Source organism: Zalophus californianus, chromosome 4 (genome assembly GCF_009762305.2).
Source record: "Zalophus californianus isolate mZalCal1 chromosome 4, mZalCal1.pri.v2, whole genome shotgun sequence".
NCBI classification, from domain to species: Eukaryota; Metazoa; Chordata; class Mammalia; order Carnivora; family Otariidae; genus Zalophus; species Zalophus californianus.
In genome coordinates this window covers 119,886,164-119,911,525 of record NC_045598.1, presented here as the reverse complement: position 1 = coordinate 119,911,525, position 25,362 = coordinate 119,886,164, and the positions used below count along the sequence as shown (strand labels likewise).

Genomic DNA, 25,362 nt, shown 5'->3' with positions numbered 1-25,362 from the left:
ATGAACTTGGGGCTCTAACCAATTCTGAACGACTCCCTGGGTCTTGTCGGTACAGCTCAGGAGCATTCAGTGTATTAAGTGAACACATGTCCATGTGCTATGGAGGCACCCTGAGTCACATTTGGCCATGCCTATGAGAAAGCAGTTCGCAGAGTAAAGGAGGGTGCATATGCAGAGGTGCTGTGCCTGAGCTGGAATCCTGGCTAGCACTTTCTTACTCTGGGACTTCCCTACGTGGTGCCTTTACCTTTCTGTGTCCCAAGTTCTTCTCTGATGAACTGGGATTAATAAAAGAGCCTGCTTCATGGGGTAAGAAATCAAGTGGGATAATACATATAAGGAATTTAAACCTGTGCCTACGCTAAGGACGCGATACATACGAGAAGTATTATCTTACAGTCTTTGTCAATCTGCCTACCAGAAAGCATATTTTGTCTTCTTATTAGCATCTTTGTCATACAGATAGGGAAACTGAGCATCAAAATATGGATCCAGGGGCGCCTGGGTGGCTTAGTCGTTAAGCGTCTGCCTTAAGCTCAGGTCATGATCCCAGCATCCTGGGATCGAGCCCCGCATCGGGCTCCCTGCTCAGTGGGGAGCCTGCTTCTCCCTCTCCCACTCCCCCTGCTGTGTTCCCTCTCTCGTTGTCTCTCTCTGTCAAATAAATAAATAAAATCTTTAAAAGAGAGAGAGAGAGAATCTGGAAGGAAGTAGCATGACACAAGAAACTCTCATAAAGGGGCACCTGGGTGGCTCAGACCTGGCCTTTGGCTCAGGTCATGATCCCAGCATCCTGGGATCGAGCCCTGCATTGGGCTCCCTGCTCTGCGGGAAGCCTTCTTCTCCCTCTCCCACTCCCCCTGCTGTGTTCCTTCTCTCGTTGTCTCTCTCTCTCTCTGTCAAATAAATAAATAAAATCTTAAAAAAAAAAAAAAAGATGGATCCACTCCCCAAAGTCTGGCAGATAGCACAACTTGTATGTAGACCCAAGATAGAAGATCCTAGAACAAGGGTTTGTTTTTTTTTTTGGGGGGGAGGGACTTTAATGGGAAACCAAAATATAGAGAGCCAAAGTGCAAGCTGTCCACCCCCCCATTGGGGGGGTCATTCTGAGCCCCATGTGCACCCCCTCATCCCCTTTCCGGCCCCCAGTGGAGGCCCAAGGCCTGGAGCTTCTGCCTCAGGTAGCTCTTGAGCTGGGGCAGGCTTCTCTGTGACTCCAGTTCCTCGAAGGGTAGTGGCAGGAGCTGGTAGCCCAGCGGGCCCAGGTGCCACTCCCGTAGGGCCCGGGAGCCCAGCAGCACTCGGCCATCCTGGCAGAAATGCCAACATTCCCGCAGCATCAGCACCACCCTCTGGGCAGGGTTGTGGGTGGTGGACTGAGAGGCAGCCTGGCCCTGGGGACAGGACCTGGGAGGGTAGGGTAGGAAGGGGTCCTGGGTCCTCACGGGAAGCACGGCACCAGAGCTGTGCAGTAGCCTGGAGGCACAGTCAGGTTCTGTCGGTACTTCTCCTCCCCTAGCAGCTGGCGCAGCCCCTTCCGCCACTATATCCTTATGACTGTACTTGCAGCGGGCACGCTGCAAGGATCCTCTATGAGTGATGAGTGGCTGGGGGAAGATGGGCACTTGCTGCCTTCGGGGAAGGCGGGGACCCCGGTATCCTGGAAGCTCCAGCTCCACAGCCGTGTCTAGCAGGGAGAGGTAGCGCCGCACAATCAGGGCATGAGGGGTGCCGCTGATGTGGCTGATGAAACTTGGGGAAAAGACAAAGTGCAGGGCTCTGAAGGTCAGGCACTGAAGCTGGCACAGTGACATCAAGATGTTGACAGTAGCCAGGGGAGCCAGCCGTGCTTCCCGGGCCAGGATACTCTCAAGGCAGGGCATAAACTGCTGTTCCAGGGGCAAGTAGTTCAGCCGCCCAAAGGGCAGGACCAACTTCTGTACCACCTTGCTGCTGAGCTGGGCTTCCTGGACGACCAGGAAGTGGGCAATGGCTTCCAGAAGCTGGGGCTCCCGCAACAAGTGCCGGGCCAGGTGCGGGGCCAGGAGCACCATCACGTGGGGAGTCAGTTCCCCTGGCCTGGTCTCTGCCAGGCTGCAGATGAGGTGCTGCGGCAGACGCCTCAGGAAACGGAAGGCAGCTCAGAGCAGCTTCCAATCTTTGCCCACTGCGCAGGCCAGGGGGCAGAGTGGGAGGTGGCTTCGGAGGGAGGTAGAACCTTCTCTCCTGCTCCAGCGCACAAATCAGGGGCCCATCTGATGGGAAGCCAAGTAAGACTGCAAGGTGCAGACACACGTGGATGTTGTGAATCAAAGGAGGGGCAGTTTCGGATGATGAGCTGACTCAAGTCCTGTAGTGTGGCCTGCCCCATGGGAGGGGGCCGTGGCTGAGACCCCAAGAGCTGGCCCAGATGACGAAGTGCCACAGGGTAGTGATGGGCACGCACCTCGGTTGGGTTCTGGCCCAGCCAACGCAGCAGCTCCCCAGGGCTCCTCGCCTGTTCCAGAAGCTGCTGTGGCCCTTGCACAGGGCCTGCATGGAGGCCTCCTCCAGGAGGCCGGTCCCCCCACTTGCTGGGCCCCAGATAGCAGGGCTGTACTGGCGGGAGCGGCAGCAGGCCAGACAGCCGAGCAGCGGAGGCCTGGGCAGAGAGCAGGACTCGAAGCATGGAGTTGGGTGATGGAAACCCTGAGCGCCAGCCCAGAAAAGGAGGTGAAGTTTTTCTCCAAAGGGGAGAAAAACCGGCTATCTACTCCCGACCTCACTCCCCATTCACAGGGCCCTGGGCTCAGAGCAACCCACTCGTGCTCACCTTTCCTTGTGACTGCTCTGGTCTTCTTCCCCACCCCGCCCCTCTCTCGCCTCCTTCCATCCTTTGAGACAGCACCTTCCGGGTCCTCAGCACAGTGATATTTACAAAGCAAGTCCACATGCACTACGTATCACCTCTGAGGCTCGGTATGCGCCTTTGAGGGGGTAGGCAGGGCTGGCGCTACCTCGATTTCACAGCTGGAGAAACCAAGGCCCCGAGAGGAAAAGAGGTTAAGCCCGAGGTCACGAATCGGGCCAGTGGTCGTGCCCAGCCTGGAGCCCCGCTTGCCCGGTCGATACGCCCTCCCGACCACCTCCCCCTCCCGCAGGAGGTGGCAGCGGCCAGGAGGGTGGAACGTGAGCTCGGCAGCCTGGCGGTCCTGGGTTCCATGCTGGGCCCTCCCACCCACCAGCTGTATGACCTTGGACAAGTGGCTTCGTCTCTCTGCCCGTGAAACGAGAAAGCAGCGCGCACCTCGCAGGGCGCCCGTGGAGCCCGAGCGCGCAGCTTTGCCATGGCGCGGAGTCGGTGGTGTCAGGGACCCCCACACCCACCCGGGCCCGGCAACGCCAGGAGACCGTGGTCACGGTCGCCAACACCAACTCCCGCCGCCCTCCTGCAGCCCGCCCCGTAGGCGCCACCCCTACATGGCTCCCCAGGCCCCGCGCAGGTCACTCCCTCAGTCGGTCTCGGGCCGAGAGCCGGGCTCCCCCACCCCCGCGCCCTCCTCCTCGGCCGGCCACCGAGCGCGCCATCTTCCTAGCAACTCCCGGACCGCTGTGCGGACGCTGATCACGGCTCAGCCCTTGACAAGCACAGACGTGGCTCCCGTCCTAGAACAAGGGTTTGTAATCCCCACACTGTGGTCTCCCCTACCAGCAAGCACACACTAGCCAAGAGTATAGAAGCATTTTTTTTTTTCTACTTCCTTGGCAGAAATTGTTGCTTGCATTGGGGTAGTTTCAAGGTAAGGAGAGCAAAGCCAAATAGTGTCATCTAAAAAAGAGGGGGTAAAAAGAAATTTTCTTTAATATATTCTTCCAGGCTTATTTAATTATCCAGATAAATGAAACCTTAGATCTACATATTCTTTGGTGCTCATAGACCAAATATAAGGGCACACTTACTTGCTGAAGTTGTGTTGGTGTGATCTTTCTTGGCCTGGAACGGGAGGCCAACATCCCTCCAAATAGCCACAGAGCTAGCACTTTATGACCATTGGAACTGGACCCCTCAGAAGGCAGCCAACAAAGGCAACGGCCAACGAGGTCGGGAGTTTTCCTTTCTGTACAATTCTTTTTCTGTCTGATCACTTGGCAGTGGGAATTATTTAATCTGATTTGTAGCCTCTATATCCTGCCAGAACCTCACATTCTCAAAATATTTTAGAAAGGAAATTTTACACTGCCTGTAAAGTAGAATACCTACTTGAGATATTCTTAACAGAGGGGCTGCTGCAGTGACAAAGAAGTTTCATCCAAGAAGATGGTGGGGAAATGCCCAGGGCCTTGAAACTCACATGGGAAGAGTCAACTCAACTGCAAAGACAGAAGAATTGCAGGCAGCTCAGGAGAATTTTGACACAGCTGTTAAAGGACATTGCAGAAAGAGACTTTCTCCCACTCCTGTTCCCCAGAAAGAGCCCAGCCATGAAAGAAAAAGAATTCAAATGTATCCCCAAATGCAGAAGGACATTCAGTGCCATCTCATTGCTTCAGCCAGTTCTTCCTTGGGTTCTAAAATTTAATACAACACTGCTTTCAATTAGAACAAGCAGTTACTTTGTGTGGGGACAGATTAAGTTAGTGTTAGTGTTCAGACTCCCTTTTTGGATTTTCAATTCCCAACACTGAGATGAAAAAGATGTTTTGCAGCTCCCTTACTTCTTCCAGCTTCTCGAAGCCCAAAGATCCAGAATAAACCACTGAGTTCTAAGGCAGGTCTATTACAAACCCCACATCCTTGGCTTTAAACCCACCTTTGCCACCTTGGAGCCATTGATGAGTGCTCAGGAGTCTAGGTCTTCAAGTCAGGGATGCACTATCCAATAGTATACAGTAAATGTCATTACCTCTCTGTGTCTCTACATCCGTATCTTACAGATCCTGAAAAAAAATTCAGATAGACAACAGATGATGAGGTCATAATAAATGTATTAAAGGAATATTCTTTAAAAGGCATATGCTCCCATATGCTTCCATTTGAAACTTATGTCACAGAAAGAATAAAATCTTTTTTTTTTTTCCACACACTGTTAAGCAGAAAACATTCAGTCTTATTAGGACAATTTTTAGGTTTTAGTGGTTAGAGCTAAACTATATAGCTGGACCAATAATCTTGCAGTGCATATTCTGTTTATCGGAGAGGCAACAAAGTCCTGGGATTTAAAGTGCTGTAAACTGCCGTGTTCAAATCCTGGCTCTACCGCTTCCTGTGATTATGAACTTGTTAGAATTATTTTGTCAACACACAGTTAAGAGAAAGCTGTTTAAATTTATTTGAACTCAATTCAACTAAACAAATAATTACTGAGTACTTGTTACGTTTCAGAAGTTGTGCTTGGCATTGCAGAGCCTCAGAAATGAACAGGACATGGGAGGACTGTCCCAACAGCTTGTTGAGAAGAGAGAATAATAGGATCAAACACACACACGTATATAACCGTAGCACAGGGTGAAATGTAAGAAGTCCCATGAAAGAATGAAAGAATCACCAATGATTGTTCAGGGAAGGAGAATGGGGAAAGCCCAGATCGGGTAGGAAGGACCGGGAGGAGTTTCAGGAAGAGAGAGAGGGTAGTGATGGTGGCAGGAGGAAGTGGAAGGCAGGGCTGGGCCTTGTAGAAGCTAGAAAAAGACAGGGCATGCTAAAAGAACATGAACTGATCTGCTCCAGTAGATACACAGACCCTGAGAGAATTAAGACTAGAATTTAATATATTAAAGATCTGGAATGCTGGGTGTGGAGTCCTTACTTAACTCCCAAAGCAATAAAAATGGGCAACATTTCACTGATATGCACCAAGTGCCTCTGGAAGCTTCTAGAAAGAGATGAAATATTGGCTTAAACTCTAGATGCAAAGATACTGAATCAATAGGAAGCAACATTATGAGTTTTCTTATGTGAAAATAGCAGATTAAACTTTGAATGGAAATTTATAAATTAATTTACAATTTTTAAGAATGTGTTGGAACTTTATCACATTTTACCAAGAGGCAGCCTCTCTGAAAGACCTTTTTTTTTGCAGGAATTGAAATAATTAAATTGAAGATTCAGTGTACCTTTTCAATCATTTTATTAAAAAACTCATTCTGGTTTTCTCTGAGGGAGAGATAAACCACTGCTTAAGGAAGTGGCTAAATCTTTTTTTAAACTACTGTATTCACTATAAAATATATGACACTATTCCCAAATAACACCTAATAGAAGCTGGTTACATCAAAATCAGAAAAAAAACTTGCCCTTTCAAAACGAGCTTTTTGTGCTTGTCTTTAAAGCAGATGTTAGAAGTACAAGGGTGATTGAGATATAATCTAGAATGGGAGAAGAGCTTATGAACAAATCATCATTACAGCACAGTAATGAAGGGCTACACATTGTGCCTTGGTGGAGGAGGAGGGCTTAGCACAGCTTGACTGAAGGAATATTTGATTTGAGTCTTGAAGGTAATAGGAGCTATCATGTGAATATGTGGTAGTGAGCATGTTCTTTCTAGACTGAGGGAACAGTAGGTGCAAATGCTTGAAATTAAGACAAGCACAAGCAGCTAATTGCTGGAGAGCAAATGGTTTGATGTGTTTGGGTAACAGAAAAGCTCTTGGAGGCATTTAAGTGGGGCAGTGGTGTGCTCCCAAGTATCTGCTAGGTTGACAGTCATGGTGGGTGTGTAGATGCCGAACTGTAGGTAAGGAGAATCAGTAAGAGACTTGATAAAAGCAATAGTCCGGGTAAGAAATGACAAAGGATGAGACCTATTGTTAACTATGCGATTGAGTGTAACTATTAAATGAGATATGCATTCCAGGAGAAAACTATTTATATGTGTATTGCATTTATCAAGATTTATGTGTGTACTATTTACGATTTTATTTATTTATTTGAGAGGGAGAGCATGAGTAGGGGGGAGGGGCAGAGGGAGCTGGGGAGCAGGGAGCCGGACTCTGACTCAGGGCTCAATCCTAGGACCCTAGGATCATGATCTGAGCTGCAAGCAGACACTTAACTGACCCAACCACCCAGGTGCCCCGACATTAATGTGTATATTATGAGTTCCAGTGACTGGAGAAATACAGCCAGATATAGCTGGTAGACGGTTAGAAATAGGCACCTGGGAGTCAGAAGAAAAGGGACATAGATTTGACAGGGATTAGAAAATAAGTTGTAGTTGGAGCTATGGAAGGAGATAATCATCCAGGAGAGGGTATAGAAAAGCTTTTGTGGACTTGGAACCCAGCACTGTGTCTGGCAATGAGTAAGCACTCTCAAGTGTGGTATCTGTTGTGTGGATGATTGATTGAATGAGGAAACAGATAAATGTCTACCATTCCCTCCTGGAGAACATTCCTCCTTGGAATCTAGGACTCCGTGTTCCCTTGGTTTCTCTTATTTCTCTGTTTCTTGTCATGCTGTTCTCTTTACCTCTTTGTTCTCTTCATGTAGAAGCTCCCCAGCTGTCTATCTACAAAGACAAATATAAGGCAGGATCCCTTCACTTAAAGACTTCACAGTCTAACAAGGAACCAATTTATAAAGCTCCAAGAAAGTCAAGTAATGTGAGAAATAAAGTGTGCCCAGTGAAAGGGTCTGGTATACATTCAATGGGAGTCTTAGAAAGGACAGTTTCAATAGAAAATATTTCAGAAACAGAAATCCAGATTGCTGTGGGATGAAGAATAAATGGGAGGGTGAAGAAGAAGAGATCGGGAATCATTTTAAGAAGTTTAGTATTAATAGGGTGGGAGGTGATAGAGCCATATCTGGATGGGGGGGCAATGTCAAAAGTTGTTTTGTTGGGGGAAAAGGGTTCAGGGCATGGAAAAGTTGGCCAAGAACCTAACAAAGCATAACAAATATTGTCTTTGACCTCAAGGAGCTAATTATTTATTATAGAAAACAGACATGTAAATTGACCAGGAAGGTAGAATGTGATAGATGTTTTGACCAGCCTGGAATGTGCCAGTTGGAGAGTCTGCAAGGTTGTCCTGAAGGGAATAACGATCCAATGCCTGATCTGAATCTAAAAGAGAATAGAACCTCTGCGTGCAGATGATAGATACCAAGGGGAAGGGGATGCTGGGTAGAAGAAACAGCAGGAACAAAGGCAGAGGAATATTAAAAACATAAGGGTTACAAGTAATTTGTCATTTTCTCCCAGCGTGTGGAATACATTTTCATTTCATTAACAATGACTTCTGAAAAGCAAGGTTTTAATTTTTCTAAAATTCAATTTATCAAATTGCATTTTGTGTCCTAAAGAAGCTTTGTGTAATCCAAGTCGTGATTTTATCCTATATTTTCTTGTATTGTTTTTATAGTTTTAGCTCTTAAATTTAAGTCTATGCTCTGTTTAGAGTTAGCTTTTGTATATGGTGTGAAGTAAGAGTTTATTTTTTCATTAGGGTATCTAATTGTTCCAACAGAATTTGTTGAAAAACAATCATTTTCCCATTGAATTACCTTGTCACTTTTGTTGAAAATCAATTAACTATGTATTTATGGGTCTATTTCAGACTTCTCTTTTGTTCAGTTGATTTATATGCCTATCCTTATGCCAATATCATGTGGTCTTCATTACTGTAGCTTTACTGGAAGTCTTAAAGCAAGTTGTACAAATTTTTTCCAACTTTATTCTTTTCCAAATTTGTTTTGGTCCTTTGTATTTCCATAAAAATGTTAAAGTAAGCTTCTTATTTTCAATAAAAAAAAAAAGCCTAAAACTTTTATTGGGATTTCATTGAATCTATAGATTATTTTGAGCAGACAATATCTTAATGATATTAAAGCCTTCATACTATGAATTTGGTATAGCTCTCCATTTCTTTAGGTCTGCTTTAATTTCACTCAGCATTGTTTTTGGAATTTTTAGTGCATAGGTTTTATATATTTTGTGGGATTTATGCCTACGAATTTCATATTTTTGATGTTATTATAAATAATTTTTTAAAATGTCCCACTGTTGGGGTACTTGGGTGGCTCAGTCAGTTAGGTGTCTGACTTTGGCTCAGGTTATGATCTCAGGCTCCTGGGACTGAGCCCTGAGTTGGGCTCCCTGCTCATCAGGGAGTCTGCTGTCCCTCTACTTTTGCCCCTCACACATCCGTGCTCTGTCTCTCTCAAATAATAAAATCTTTATTTAAAAATGTCCAATTGTTTGTTGCTTGCATAAAGAAATAGAATTTATTTCATACTGATCTGGTATCCTGCAACCTTTCTAAACTTACTTATTACTTTTTTTTTATAGACTCTGATAAAGGACTTACATTCAGAATATACTCAGCAATAAGTGGACAAACAACCTGATCTTACAAAGGCAAAGCTTTTAGCAGGCTCTCCATCAAAGAAGATATACTAGTGACAAATGTATGAAAAGAGGTGAGATATTCTGAAGTTGAGGAAACACGAGGCTGGAGAGAGAGGTAGATCACAGATGATCACACTGTCCAGTTTAATATTTTCCTGGGCATATTTATAAGCTATAGCTACTAAAATGGCAGATTAATAACTCAGACAAAGGAGGAACTGGTTTCTCCTTTGGTAACAAACTCCTCTGGTTACTTATGAAAACCTTACTGTAATGGAAACACTACATGAAAATCTCATTGTCCATAAAATATTACAACACAAAGGGTTTGGGGTCAAGTCCTATATGAAGACCCTTCAAGACGCCTCAGTATCTTCAAGATAAAGTTCCAGCTCTCAGACAAACAGTTTTGGTGATCTAAACTCACCCTCTGGGTTCAAGACGCCTCAGTATCTTCAAGATAAAGTTCCAGCTCTCAGACAAACAGTTTTGGTGATCTAAACTCACCCTCTGGGTCTCCTCACTGTCCCACCGTCCTTCCCCTACCCCCACCCTGGCACCTCAAAAACCGCCCCAAATACCAATCGCTTGTTCTGGTTGTTCCCAAACTTTTCTTTGTCTTTAAAAGCCTCTTTGACTTTGTTAATCCTCTTCGCTCCGATTAAATGCTATTCTCTCCATTCATTCTCTGGTAAATTTCTCTTCTAGAGGTTATAAGTGCTTAGAGGCCACACAGAAAACACAAATGAGTAAAGCATCCAAGGGAGTGGGGAGCAGAGGAGCAACAACCACCAACATATATTGTTATGTAAGACACCCAACATATAGAGGGCCCTTAATAATGGTGTCCTTAATTAAAAATGGCGTTAGACCCTAATTATACAGCTGAGGCACCATAGAGAATGCAATACTATTGTAACTCTTCCCAACCTGTCACAGTGGAGTGGAAGTGTTTACATATTATGATATCTTGAATTTTTTCCAGTAGCTTCCTAAGTTAACTCCTTCGGAGACAAAGAGGAAATAGCTAAGTTAAGTTGTCTTCTTGCAAAGAGCACTGTTTAAGGAAATGATGATATTTGGGGCCATCAGTTCTATTCAGAGAGATTCCATCTCTTCTTTCTAGGAACTTCTCATCAGCATCAAACACATTCATACAGACAGACATATTGGAGCACCATTAGGAACAAAATGGAAACATTAAAGCAATCCATGGATAGTCAAGTAATTGCATTACGTGAAGGTCAAGCATAAGTGGATTTGTAGTGGAAGGAAGCAGTGAGTACCTAATCAGGGCAGAGATCAGGAACTGTACTGGAAATTGTGCAGGGCGAGGGTACAAAATCACTTACCTAATCAGCCCTGGAAGATTTCATGGGACGAGTGGGGAGTCAGTAGCAACCATCAGCCTGAGTGGGAGCTGAAGAGTCTCTTGCTGTCTTCGAAATGTATGATTTTTGAATTAGTGAATTGAAGGCTACACATTAAAACACACTATTATCAAGCAGGGAGGATTCCTTTTCTTTCATCTTTGGCTCTAAGATGGTCCTATAAGGCCATCCTTACCACGTGAGAGTATCCTTTTACGAAAGTAACATTCTAAAAATGTATTCAATAGTTTAACTCCTAGTTAACTCCAAGTTTCAATATTTAATTTAAACATTTCAATTCCCGGTTTTATAACATGTCTTAAATTTGCCCACAAGATCAGGTGTTTGCTGTTTTTCTTTGTTACCAAAGTTCTTGAAAATATACAGGGACAAATCTAATGTAAAAGAAAGCATTTTTCGACTCTAAAGCAAGAGATGTCTTGGGTCTCTGTCTGGATGAACTTCATTTTATGCTATCCAAAATTTGTGAGCACAAGAAACCCTTTAGATAATTAGAGCTAAGTTTGAACCCTCTGCCCACTGGATCATATTAGAAGGAAGGTGTATTTCTCAAGAAGAGGGGTATCCTTGGGTGCTTGGGTCATGTGACCTGACAAACTTTTATTGGGGGCAGAGATGTTACACCCAGTCCTATGGAGAGCCCACACGCTCCTTTGGCAGTACATTCAAGATCCCTGGGGGAAAATTCTTTCCCTGTGTGACTAAATCCTCAATGCTCTAGTATTACATCGAATTTCTTAGGTTGTTTCTTCAGTGGAGGTGTTCTCTCGTTGTTTGTCAAAGAACTCTTGAGATACACAATTTGAGGATATTACATTGCCCCCTCTGAATATGCCCCCTCCAGTCAGGTCCTTTAATCTTTCTTAAAGGTCTTATTTTCCCAATCCTTTAATCATCTCTGTGGTAAAAAAAAACTAAGTTCTCATCCCTTTTTGTCTCACTCTAGACGAGGTACTGACTGGCCTCAGTCCTGTGGGTTATGTTTATGTTTCCACCCAAGTGATACCTTCCCAGTTTAAATTGAAGTGTTCCTGTTGACTCATCATGTCTTTTTGAAAACCAACAATAACAAAACACAGCTATGGACAGAGTTCAAGATAAGACCGAGTGTACAAGTAAGCCAGAATTATCTTTCCTTTGTATTACTCCGGGTCCCTTTCGGGCCCCACTTCATGGGAACGGGTGAGCCTCGATTGTCCATTTTCACCAAAATAGCATTTACTAGAGCAGGAATATTAACTCAGGTAAAGCGAAAGGACTGTTCCTTTCATCTCAGCAGTTCCACACCTACTCACCTTCCCAGTGACTTTTTATAGAATATTAGTTTGCATTAAAAAAATCCCTTTAATTGCTTGGGAGAAACACTTCACGGCCACGCTCCAGGCCGATCCCCTGTTGCAGCTGCTCCTACTTAAGGGATAATTGTGGCCTCGCTCTTTTCCAAGGAACTAATTCTGCTTTTGAAAGGATTTGTCCTCACAGTTTATCCTGATGAGAGAGGACTGGATTATTGCTGTGTAAAATAGCTGAAGAGTCCCATTATGACTATTATGCCACAAATGTTGTATATTGTTAAAGATCACAGTGCTGTCCCACACTCAATGGTAAGATGTGCAGGTTTTGGCCCCCTTCCCATATTATGTAAAAAAATACTGCATTTTATGAGTCATTTAGTACCATGTGAGGTATCTGTGGACCCTATATCATTTCCTTCAAACTTTCCTCATCATTCTGAAATCCTTTATTTTCTGGTTGAAAGACTTACAATCTAGTCATTTCTCACTAGTCTCCCCAGGAAATAAACTTCAGTACTCTCTGTTCTCCCACTGCATTATATTATGGATTGCATATCATTCTATTTTACATTTAAATTACTTTAGAAAACTATTAAAAAAAAAACCAAACCTCTGGACAGCAGTAAATTCTAACTGGTAAATTGAGAAAATGTAAACGTTCCTATCAAAGCCATTGATGATGTTTCTAGAGTCTTGAAGACGGGTAGGATTCAGCGTTGATTAGGCAGTAAGGAAAAAAAAGACATACCTATTTCAGCCATAATCTTGTTAGGAAGGTAAACCTGTAAACACATGCATAACAAAATGGCTTATAATACAAGGTGGCCCATACGAGGTGTTCAAATGAATGGTATTTTAAAAGAATGAGGTTTCCTTCTACAAGAGACGCTGAGGTATCAGCTATTACTGGAAAGCTCACCCTTAAAGAAGAGGAGGCCAGTGAAGGACTGATATTAATTTTGTTATAAAATATAGCATGTTTTGATTTTAGTTTCAATATTTGGCATTTCAGAATAAATCCTTCTATAAGATCTTTCATCCCCATTGTCAATATAGAGAGGGCTATTAACCCTTAAAGAAAATTAACTCCAAAAGCTAACCAAAAATACCCCTCAAGAAGTGCCATTTTATTGTTGTTGTTGAATGATTTTTTTATAAGACTCTTATAAGTCATGGATAGGATTGACTGTGTAGAGGATATTTTCCCTAATGCAGAACATTCTGTGTGTAGTTTGGAGACATTACTACAAGGTTTAGGACTTACGTCCACAGTACAAAGAATCGGTAAACATAAAATGTGGTCAATGGAAACAAGTGCAAATTTGAAAACACAACAATTATGAAACTATAATTAAAATGAAGATGGGTAGTGTTGAGGGACCAAAATGAGATGCTAAGTGTGGTTTGTAATTAGTGGTTAGGGTTTCCAATGTAACTTGTAAAATTAAATAAGAAAGTGAAATGAAATGTAAAGAAATTATGACTAGGTCCAGGACATAGTATGCATTTCAGAAAGGATAGCTGTCAACTCTTTTACATCAGCACTAGTAAGGAGATGTTTTGTTCATGGACACACATTTTTTGGTAATGAGAGTTCCTAGTTTAGACGACCAAATTGTAATTTGGGTCTCGACAGCAATTCATTCCTGTTTCGTTGGAATAACTGAGTCAATTGCCACACTAAGTCTCTGTAAAGGTAGTGCAGATGATGGGGACCTGGAGTGGTGACGCTCTATGTCCCCCTGTGAGAGGCAACACAAAATAACAACCCAGCCAGGAAATTCGCTCACACGAAAATTTTGTACTTTTAATGTTCCCTTTGTGTCCATGTTTATCTTTCCTCCTAGACCACTGGTTCTCAATCTTTCTTGCAAGTGATAAACCACTGGACAGCTTTTAAAAACTCCTATGCCCAGATCCTACCCTAAATGGATTGAAACAGAATCTGTCGGGGAGAAGCCCAGGCATGAGTATTTTTCAAAGCGTCTAGGGTAACTCCACTGACCAAAGTTGGAAATACTGCTCTAGAAGACTAGAACACATCTAAAACAGAAACTATTTTAAGTAATTTGTTCTTACATGTCAGCTTTACATAATATATAGCATAGAGCTTTACTCTGCTTATATGTCTTTGTTGAGTAATATACAAGTGAATGGATGGACAAATAAATTAGTAAACTTAGCCATGATGTAAAGTTGAATGTCCTATAAAATGAAAAATAATATAATGCCTCTCTACTATTTTTATCTCCCAAATTAACAAGATTTACTCATTGGTTTAGCTATTCATCTTCCCCCAAGTTTTTCTTGGGAGAACTGCTCCCCTTTCATATGTGATGGGCCTTGGGTGGAACATCATAAGGAGAATATTTTTTTCAGATCACACTGAGATGATCTTCACGGTCTACTCTTCATGTATGAGTGATTGAGGTTAAGAGCTTTTTTTTTGAACTAACAGCTCACATTCCCACCTGAGCTAGGAAAAAACTCAAGCAATTCTGTCACACCAGCTGGGTGTCCTACAATCTAACTCAATTCTGACAGTATCTCCCTGGAGATAGCATCAGATCCCATAGGCTAAGGGCTCAACCCCACAAGACTGCTGGCACTGCCCCAAGAACAGGAAAACCACTTGAGATGCCAATTGAAAGCCCAGGGTTTTAACTGTGCTTCTGACCAATCAGCTATCAATCAGAAGTTCCCATGACCCCCTCCTTGGGTTTGATGACTTTAGTAGAGTGACTCACAAGACTCAAGGAAAACAGTTTACTTACTGTTTACCCATTTATTATAAAAGGATATGATAATGGATACAGATGAACATCCGGATGGAAAGGAAGCATAGGGTAAGGTATGTGGGAAAAAGCATGGAGCTTCAGTGCTCTCTCCAAGAGAGCCACTCTCCATGACATCCATGTGGTCACTAACCCTGAAGCTTTCTGAATCTTGAACTTCAGGGATTTTTATGGAGAGTTCATCAGGAAGGCATGATTGATCATTAACTCCATTTTTATCCCCACGCACCCCCCTCCCCCCACCCATGAAGTTGACCTTCATGGTCTACTCTCCCATGTATGAGTGATTCGAGTCAAGAGCTTTTTTAATCAAAAGCTCACATTCCCACCCCTCACACCACACCATGCACAAACATGCCACTTTGACTCTACTGATTGCACACAGAAGAAACCAGGTCCAAATTAAGTAGAGGGACACATAGTTCCCATGCATTTGGGTTTCTCCTCAAGACAGAGCAAAGTTGTAGGTCTAGGGAACAAAGTATAGACATCATTGTCTTCCCTAGGTGTCAAAATGTTGATAATGAAACTTTTCATCTTCATAGGGCCATCAAACAGACATCAACTACAGATTCTAAGGAAGTTTTCAGAATTGAATTTTGAAATGATGTAATACATTGGTAATAAATGCTGAATTGATAGAAATTTAAGTTTGGAAATATTTAAGTTAAATCCAAAAGGTTTTTTAATTGTGGAAATACCTATAAGCGTATTTTAGCATCTACAACTTAATTTTGAACACTGACAATACAAAACACAAAACATTTAAATTTTATTATAAAGACCTTTATTAAGAGGGAAAGCATTTTCTATTTTTTATTTTATCTTATGCCTCAAAGGGCCTGTAAATATGGAGTTTCTTCTGAATCCAGTGGAGAGGAATTCTTTTTTTCTTACTGCCCTCTTTCCCTACACAATTTCCACTGTGTCAATCTTGAGATAAGGAAAGCGCTGGATTTTTGCAACTTATAAAAATGATGAAGGGAAGAAAGAAAACAATGGTTTAAGAGAAAAAGGATGCAAGGAGTACAAAGCAATGCTTAGTAAAAGGTTCCTAAAAAGCCACATATAGACACTCAATGATGTTATCATTTCTTTTACTTTCTTCACAGATTTTCTTCCAGATCTCTCTGATTGTACCTGACAGGTGCTCTCAATTGCAGAGGAAACAACATAGCTGTGAGAAAGTTGTACAGAGCAGTTGGCAATCAACATGCACTGTACAGTGGCGTGGGGTGGCAGAATGTTATTAGTATCCTCCTTAGCACCAGAAACAAGTGGAAAGGATGAAGTACTTCCAGGCTCCTTTGCAGGGTCTTGGGCCCTACTGCGTGCGACTACTTCCTACTGGGAAGGTAAATATCACCCACTCCTGCCTGGACTTCCCACCTAGGACAGAGCCTCAGGGATAAATCTGTTGGACTACAGCCAAAATACGCGGATTTTTTTTTTCCCAGCCATCTGGAAAAAAACGAAGTTGCAAGTTTCTGAGTTTCAGAGGTAAGGCGGGAAAACATGATTAGTGACTTCCTCCCACTTAGCGACAAGAGAAATGGGGAGGCTGATTCCAGGTCTTCCGTGCCTCTCCAAGAGCATCACTGGGCTTCCAATGACAAAAAGACAATCCCATCGGGGCAACTAGCAAGCCCACGTGTTTTCCCTCTAGCCTGATCTTGTGTGTTGATGATTGTTTCCCTATTTACACTTTGATTTACCCCTGTGGTCTTTTTAGAGTCTCTAGGGCTGCCTTAGCTTTGCGAACCCTCCAGTGGGTCACAGATCATTGGGAGGTGAGGGCTGGGGGCGGACGAGAGTGACAGAAGGGGGTAGACTCTTAAGCCCCTCCACACCCTGCCACCCCTTCGGGTCCCTAGCCCAGTAGCCCACTACAGCGCACAGATGATTCACGCTCCCTGCGGGTTCCCGGTCCCCAGGACCGGCGCTGCGTGGACTAGCCGCCTCCACCAGGGGCTGGGAGTAGGGGTGGGGACGCAGAGATGCGAGGGGGGAGAGCCACGAAAGGGGGGGTGGAGGACGCAGAGAAAGAGGTGGGGACCGCCGCGGAGGGGGCGGTGGGAGCGGGGTGGGGCCGGGGCGGGCCCGGGGGCGGGGCTGCGGGGCGGGGTGCGCCACAGCGCCCCCTTGCTGCGCGCTCCCCGCCGTGCCCCGGGGCCGCCGGTGGTGGGGCTCCGCAGCCCCTTTGTGTGCGACGCTCTGGCCGGGGGGAGCGCGGCTCCGGCACAGCAGAGGCTCCGCGGGGTCCCGCCGCCCCGGCCCGGTCCCGGCCGCGCTCTCCTCCTCTTTCTCCGCTTCTCCCTCCTCCGGCCCCCGGCCCCCGGTCCCCGGCCCCCAGCCCCCAGCCCCGAGCTTGCAGCCATTGGGCTGCGAGCAGCCCCGCGTCCTGCCGCGCACCCTACCCCGCCCGGCCCGGGGCGTTCACCCCCCACTCCCGCCCTGTCCCCCTCTTCATTCCTCCCCCCATCCCAGGCCTCCAAGGTGGAGAAAATAAACTAAAAGCAGAGCAACTCAGAGACTCTAATAAAACGCCCAGGACCTAGAGCCCGAGCGCGAGCGCGTGTGCCGGGCGGCGAGGGGCGCGGGAGGCGGGGATGGGGGGGCGGGCGGGGGGACAATGAGCGCATGAAGTTACCTGCCCGGCGGCGGCGGCGGCGGCGGCGGTGGCGGCGGGGCCGGGAGGCGGCGGCGGAGCAGGCTGCGCGCTCGGCGCCGACGGGTGCGCGCCGCGGCTTGGGGGAGAGTTGAGCGCTTTTCCCCCCTCTTTTTTTTTCTTTTTTTTTTTTTCTCCTCTTCTTCTTAAACAAACCGCAAACGGATGTGAGGGAAGGAAGGTGTTTCTTTTACTCCTGAGTCCAGACACCTCTCTCTGTTCCGTCTAAGCTTGTTTTGCTGAACACTTTTTTTAAAAAAAGGAAAAGAAAAGGAGTTGCTTGATGTGAGAGTGAAATGGACGTAAGATTTTATCCACCTCCAGCCCAGCCCGCCGCTGCGCCCGACGCTCCCTGTCTGGGACCTTCTCCCTGCCTGGACCCCTACTATTGCAACAAGGTGAACGCTCTGCTTTTGTTTCCACCGTGTTCTTGCTGCTTGATCCCGGGAGGGGGGCGGCGGCGGCGGCGGGCCGGCTCGGCTACCGGGGCCGGTTGGCGGAGGCCGGTCCCGGGCGCGCTCGGCTCGCAGCCCGCTACAGCCCTGCGTGCGCTTGGGTAGTAAATACTGTGCAGCAGCACCGGGGGTTTGCTAAACACCGCGATTGTGCGGAAAGTGACACGATTTGATCGGATTCTTTCCTTCCTGCTGTCCGCGACTAAGGTTCCCTGACTAGGTTTGCCGGGGGGCGTTTAAAAAAAAAATAAGAGAAAACCACGGAATACTTTGGGGGTGTGTCTGGGGTCCGGGAACGGAGGCAGAGAGTAAGAGAAGTCAGTTTATTTTCTAGTTTCCCCTTCTCCCTCCCGCCCTCTCATGGGCTGCGGGGACTTGTGGCACCGCTTCCCTGACCGGGATTAGTTGCCAGGGGAGCAGCCGGGAGTCGGGGTGCAGGGACCAGGGAGACGCCTCCGCCCCCCGCTGGGACAATTGCTCCACAAGTCTTTTGTTTTCCCAAACCCTTTCGGGCGGCCGAGCCCGGTGTTCGGACGCCGGTCTGCGGGCCAGGGTGCAGCGGGGTAGCGGGGTTTGGGGGACAACTCCCGCTTGGCTGGGGGGGCGGTAATTGCAAGTTTGTTAGAAGCCGGGCGAGCGCGTCGAGTTTACGTCCGAAGCTCCAGCACTCCGCACGGGGGCTTGGAGCAGGGTCCCAGGCCGGGCTGTACCCACAGCCCGGTGACCCCAGGTGCCAAGGCCGCGCAGGACTCGGGCGCGGCTGATCAGGCGGGTGGCCCGGGACGGGGGTTGGGGCCGGGGGGAGCCGGCCGGGGCTACTGCTGAGCTCCGCTTGTCCCATAGATAGAATAGTCAGGGGGTGCGAAGGGAGGGTGCTTCTTCAACCCTCGGCCCCGGGAGGGAGGACGCGCGGGGACCGGCCTCCGAGAGCAGCCGCAGGGCACGGCTTGTTCTCGCCTCGGGCTTATTGGACGTGTGTACGCGGTCCCGCCTGGTGAACGTCGGCGGGGAGGAATGAGTTCTCTGAGACGCTGGGCGAGGGGTTTAGACGCCCAGCTGCCGCTCAACCTGCCTGATACTTTATCCCCTGCAAGCAATTCCTTGTCGGCCCCCCGGTAAATTCCACTGGATAAATCGTTGGGACTCCTAATATTTGCCTGGTGGCGAGGCATCATCAAGCAGCGTTTTTTTTTTTTTTTTTTTTTTTTTTTACGTGATACAGAGGTATTTAGCGCGCTGCATCCTCAGCCCCCGGACTCCCCACCACGCCACCCCCTCGCAGCTTAGTCTTGGTCAGTCGGGACACAAACACGCACACACACACACACACACACACACACACACACACACACACACACAACTGTGAGTTAAGTGAACCACAGATATCACTCCGTGCAGAAGCTCACTGATGTTGTGTACAGTGTAAGGCTCAGTAAAAGGGATGTGCTGTATGCCTATGATGGATAGGCGAGTTTGAAACGAAGGATATATAGACTTGTGCAAGGCAGGAAGGCTTTTTATCGCACCGGGAGCTCTTTAGCTCCGAACAGGTTGAAAAGCTCGGGTAACTTTGGCAAGAGAAGTTTGTGTGATGAAGTTTCATTATTTGTTAGTAGCATAGTTCTTTTATTTTAAAATCTGTTTTGCCTTTATAAGCAAGTATTTTGTGTGTGTAACATTCTGTTTCGCTCATAGCACTAATACTAACAAAAATAATAAAGTAGCAGACCTATCATGGATAGTAAACACATCTTCCAGGGTAGTAACCAGTACCAAAAAGTCAGAACCATTTTGGCAGTGAAACTGGACAAATCTTATTAGATTTATCGGTGATTTTAGGCTCCAAAAAGAAGGTAATGACTTGGATACACATTTCACTTGTCATTCTTGTGATAGTAGGGTCAGATTTAATTTAAAAGCTAAATGCTTTGGAAAATCAAGAATTACTTCAATATATTAAATCATTTTCCAATTAAGTGCTTTAAATAATTTTCGTGGGTTGTGCTGTGAATTGAATAAATTAATTTAGAAAGTCTTCAGAATTTCTTTACTAGCTCATTGAAGTTCCTTTTAAGTCCCCCCGTGTATGAGGAGCAAACTGTTCTTTTTAAATGCAAATTAGCCACCCTTTCTATAGACTAGTTGCAAGTCTTCTATTTAACTTATCCAGGGAATAATGGATTTTTAAAGATGCAAAGTCATGATATACTTCTAATAGTAGGAAGAGACTTCATGGAAATGCCTCTCGAAGAACGCCTTCCCCTGCTTTTCTCTGTATAGCAGTCTATCAAATATATTTGTCACTGATCCCCCCATTATATTAAATATACTGAGTAGGTTTGGTAGGCCCCAGAAAACCCAGACACTAGTTTTTTCTACTCCGTCATGATCACCACTGGTACACAATTTCTATCCAGTTTCACTATTTTAGTTGCTTAGAATGTAGTCAACTAGCATTCATTTTTGCATTGACTCAAGTGGATTTGCAGGGATATGGAAGATGGGCAGAAGTTTGGAAGAGGTGAAATAAGAAATCTGCATCTACATTTAGTAAAAACAAGTTGGATCAGACTTCCCTAAAAGAGCCAAGACAGCAAAGTAAATCTTGCGTCTTTCAGAGGTGTAATGAGTATGTGGTTTATTACAAGAAACAGTCACTTTGTCAGGTTATTTGTTTTTAATAGGTTGATAAGATCATAAATTAATAATTATCTTTATTTTAAATCTGTCAACACTTTTGTAGTTCAAGTTGGTGTGCTAAATCCCAGTGGAACCAGTATCTTTATGTGCTTCAGAACCATGCAGTTGTACCTATAGTTTTCCCACTGATCTATTTTCAATGTTAGAAGAGACCCTAATCCACAAAATGAATATCCTCTTCCCGAAGCTTTTCTAAACTAAAAGGAGGTTGTGTTACCCTGCTGACACTTTCCCGCTGCTGCTCTATAGATTGCCAAAACGCTACTTACATTTTTCAGTCAATAAACTCCAGAGGAGGAATTTTTCTGGAAACAGTTTAATCTACTATTGCTCTATTGTAAGAGCACATTACGTTATGAACACATCACTATGCAAACTGGCCTCCATTTTCACACAGCCCATTGCGGGAGAAAAGTGAGAACAATGCGGATGATGTTGGTTATGGCAACGGTGCGAGGCATCTCTTACACAAACAGGAGAACGGATGGCATGTTGCTGTATATAGGTCAGCCTTTGAAAGAGCAGCGTAGCTCTTAGACTGGACAGAAACATGCAGGCTGAAAGTAACAGTGTTCACCTCTTGGAACTTAAAGCATGGCTACATTTCAGACATTGAGAGATGGTACCATAGTCAGTTCCATCTAATTAAGACTATTTTAAGTAACATTGTATCCCTTAATTGAAATTGCGTTAAAGGAGCTCACAACTGGAGTGCAGTAGTAAAATATAGTCCTATTTTTTGTTCTAGTTGAAGGTGTCAGAGCATCAGTTTAAATCTATACCTACGTAGTAATAACAGTTCCTTTCAGTTTCTTAGTGCAGTGTCATTTGTAAAGGTTGTTTTCACTGATTTTATGCTAAATTGGGACAAAGAAGTGGCACTTTTTCATTTTTACAATGATGTGATGTGTTCAGTTATTGCTCAGTATCTGCCCACATGAGGAGCAGTAATACAATGATGTTATGACATGGCTAATCACAGGGATACTGACCTCTGCCAGCAGTGGGTGAGGAAATAATGGTCTTCACTGTTCTCAGTGGTTGCTTTTGTGGAATCAGGTCCTGAATCTTTCTTTGCTTGGTTTAGACACAGGGAAGTCCAAGACAGACCCATGCTTAATACTAGTTATACACAGATAAAGAATAATGGCCATTTGGGATGTTGGGCTTTTGTCATTGAAATGAGGAAGGACAGTGTATAATCTTTTCATATAAACATAGGAAGAAGGACCTATTTGTGATGAACTCAGTGTTGAAATGTCAGGGCTAACATTAAACACTCAATAACTTTTGAGAAAAACAAGATTCATTATTGTCTCTGCTAAATCTCCTTTGAGCTTATTTTCGTATTTAGTTAGAGCATTATGTCTTGGACTTTAATGTGACAAAACTCATCACATCTAAAATACAGGACCTTAAGGTGGAGTCATTATTCCTACTTTAATAAATGTAAGAAAAAGGAGGAGGATGGGTGAAGGAGGAGGAGGAAGGGGAGGGTTATAAGCAATTTAGAGCATCATGCTTGATTAGTTCTCTTATCCACCTCTGTAACTTCTAGGACTTTAGTAAATTCATAGTTGATACTTGGGACATCATTAGTGTGATTAAAACTCCCCTGAGAGTTTTATTGGCTGGATATTTCTTAAGTTTTGAGGTCCTTAAAATGTGCTTTAAATAAAGTTTTGGTAGGTAAGAAAGAGCATAAAACAAGCAATCCTATGGTTTTGGCCACTAAATCAGATATCATACAAAAACCTCAAATGTAGCTATCTTGACTTTGTGGGATATTTCACTGTCACAATTTCCAATTTTAAGTGTCTATGAGAAAATTGTAGTTATGGGTTTTGGAGAGCTCAAATGCTATTTTTAACACAGCTTATGTGGTTTAGTATGCTCACAGTTTATCATATATATTTAAAGTTACTGAATAATGATATTAAGGAGAGTTTTAATATTTTGCTTAGTTAGGGAAACTACACTGATATTTAAATACTATCTTAATATGCTGCTTATTGTAGATCTTTTTTAAATGATGTGATTGCAAGGGATGTAAGAACAGGAAAGAAATAGGGCACTTGAACCTGGAAGAAAAAGGGAAAGTTCCAGGTTTAACAGTGGCTTTCTTGGGATCAAAACTGGGTCTCAAATATTGGTTTCGTTATGTGGAACTATTTTTGTGGCCATACTTTTTTGTGATGGGCTCATTTCAAGAGAGGGATGGCAGTAGAGAAGTGGAGGAAAATCTTATTTAGCTACAAAGGATGATTTATTCTAGTGTTTTCCAACATTTTGCTAGGATACTAGAAAGTTGAAAAGACCCTGGAGACATTTCTCAACCGCTGGTGATCCTTCCTGTCCTGATTCGAAACCTGCCCTCAGCAGTAGGTCTATCTGTATGCCTCCTGCCTCTCACCCCTCCCGCCTCCCCCCTTCCCAAACACCTCCAATCCCGGAAGAGCCTGGCACCCTGGCTTCTCTCCGCCCCAATCTTAAATTGAACCTGGGAGGTCTATACCTTCTAATGTGAACTCTCCTCCCTCTCCTCAGGAATGTGACTCAGCATTGTGGTTATCTTGGAGAGCATGCTCCCTTTCCTGCTTGTCATCACTGTTACTATCATCATGTTGACATATCCATTCTTCCTCCAGTACCTGACCTTATTGTCTGGTTAAGGAAATTGGAATCTGCCAGTCTTCGGGTTCATATCCACTTTTTAAAATCCCAAATTAGGCTCTTCTCTTTTTCTCCATTTCCCCGTCTGAGTGAATGACATAAGGTCGTGCAATGATAGACCAAGAAACCATAGATAGGATGCTATGAGGGGAAATAACTACGGTGGCCATTTCTAAGCTCTACTAGTTTCCTCCTTCCCCCCACCTTTTAAGCACAGTGTATTTAGAGTTTGGAAACAGCTCTTGGAACATCCCTTTCAGTGGGAAATCTTGATTTAGGTTGTAAAAATAGTATGAAAGTGGGACTGTGGTCTCCCGATCTTTAGTTGGCCTGCAGTAAGTTAGGTGAGTTATGCTTACAGAAAGTAAATGGGTTAACAGGCTTAAGTGTTCTCATCAGAATGTACATGGAGAACTACAATGGGAAGAGTAGGGCACACACAACTTATTTAACTGATCAATTTAGATAACTTATCTTACATTTTAGCTCTCTGAACGTGAATCTCCAGGTTCCCGGGAAGTCTTAACGCAGAATATTTATCTTGTATCTCAATAAAAATGAAATGTAATGATCATGACTTGATCGAATGCTGTTAACAATTACATTTTTAAAATATTATCAATTGTTTAAGATAAAACTTACATTGTAGGGGCGCCTGGGTGGCTCAGTCATTTAGGTGTCTGCCTTTGGCTCAGGTCATGATCCCAGCGTCCTGGGATCGAGCCCCGCATCGGGCTCCCTGCTCAGCGGGAAGTCTGCTTCTCCCTCTGCCTCTCCCCCTGCTTGTGTTCCCTCTCTCGCTGTGTCTCCCTCTGTCAAATAAACAAATAAAATCTTTAAAAAAAAAAGATAAAACTTACATTTTATACAACCAAATCCAAGAGTCTAAAATGTACACCTTAGGAGAAAACAAGACTGTAGTGAACCATAGTTAATAAATACTGTGGCCCAAACTATAGTTCTTGCCTGCAAGAAGCTTCCATGTGAAGCATCTAAAGACTTGAATGCCACCTTGTTTGTTTAAACTGAATTTAAGCAAAATTCAAATATGGGAATATTTACTTTTACCAATGCTAGAGATACTTTCTTGCCTTTCCTTTACTTCCATTTTGGTGTTATTGATATATTTTTCAATTGATCTTTGCACTTCTCAGAGTCAGATAGCCTGTGGTCTCCAGTGGTTGATGGGACCCGCAGTCGGTACTGAATCGTGTTAAGTGGACTGTCCGTTTGGAAGCTGGAGCGCCAAGACAATACAGCTTACATCTGCCCTAATGAATTTGAGAATTTTTTGTTTTAAACCATGCATGCCAAGTTTCATCCCAAAGAGCAATTTCTCATTAAAAACAGTTGAGTTATAAACTACTTAGAAATGTGGTTTATAATGGAAGTGCCAACAGACTGTTAATTATAGCTGTTCTTCCATAATACTTTGAGACATAGAATTCACATTAACCTGAATGAGCTTTTCCTGGTTACAACATGTTTCTCCCTATAGCATTCATTTTGAAAATGGGAACATTATATTGCTCTGTGCTTGGATGTTGATGGTGCAGCAGAAAAGACCAGAAGGACGATAATGCCAGAAAGAAATCCCCTACTCTTTCATGACAGGAGGTACCAGTATTTTTCCAGACCTCTGTAGTTTGGTCTATGGCAAGTTTGCCTTACTTGATGAATAATTTTAAAGCTAACTTTTAAGCGCTATCTTCAGATTTCCATTTTACTCATGAAAAATCATCGTTTATACATATTTATAATACCAAAGGTCATGCACCACTGTTACTATTAATGCTTTTCTGTTTGTCCATTTTTCACTTTGGAGTTTTAAATGCTTCTGCTTTAGCCAAGTATTTATTGGTTTTTATTCCTGAGTTACGTGCTTTTATGAAGCTATCTTGAAAGGACTCCTAATTAAACTAAGGCTATGGTTGGTTGATAAGAAGCTTTGCTAGTGGCCAAGAAAATATAAAGTATTTTGAGTTACTCTGAAGACCTACAAGTTATATGTATCTGATCCACACCAGTGACGATGGCAGCTTTTACATAG

The 25,362-nt window shown here is 44.3% G+C and overlaps 2 protein-coding genes across 3 annotated transcripts in view; one reads left to right on the top strand and one right to left on the bottom strand.

Annotated features, from left to right (window-relative positions):
• Positions 1–1,130: 1,130 nt before the first annotated feature.
• Positions 1,131–3,331, bottom strand: LOC113925854 (fas-activated serine/threonine kinase-like). The gene is given in 7 exon segments (XM_027600511.2): positions 1,131–1,468; positions 1,471–1,537; positions 1,539–2,135; positions 2,137–2,279; positions 2,450–2,691; positions 2,950–3,227; positions 3,290–3,331. Coding segments are annotated over 7 exon segments (1,707 nt in total).
• Positions 3,332–17,477: 14,146 nt separating this feature from the next.
• TOX (thymocyte selection associated high mobility group box) overlaps positions 17,478–25,362 on the top strand; it is a 299,411-nt gene continuing 291,526 nt past the window's right edge. For both annotated transcript variants that reach the window (XM_027576497.2, XM_027576487.2), the window contains exon 1: positions 17,478–17,882. In XM_027576497.2, the coding sequence (XP_027432298.1) occupies positions 17,781–17,882 (102 nt within the window). In that variant the 5' untranslated portion in view covers positions 17,478–17,780. The remainder of the gene's footprint in view (positions 17,883–25,362) is intronic.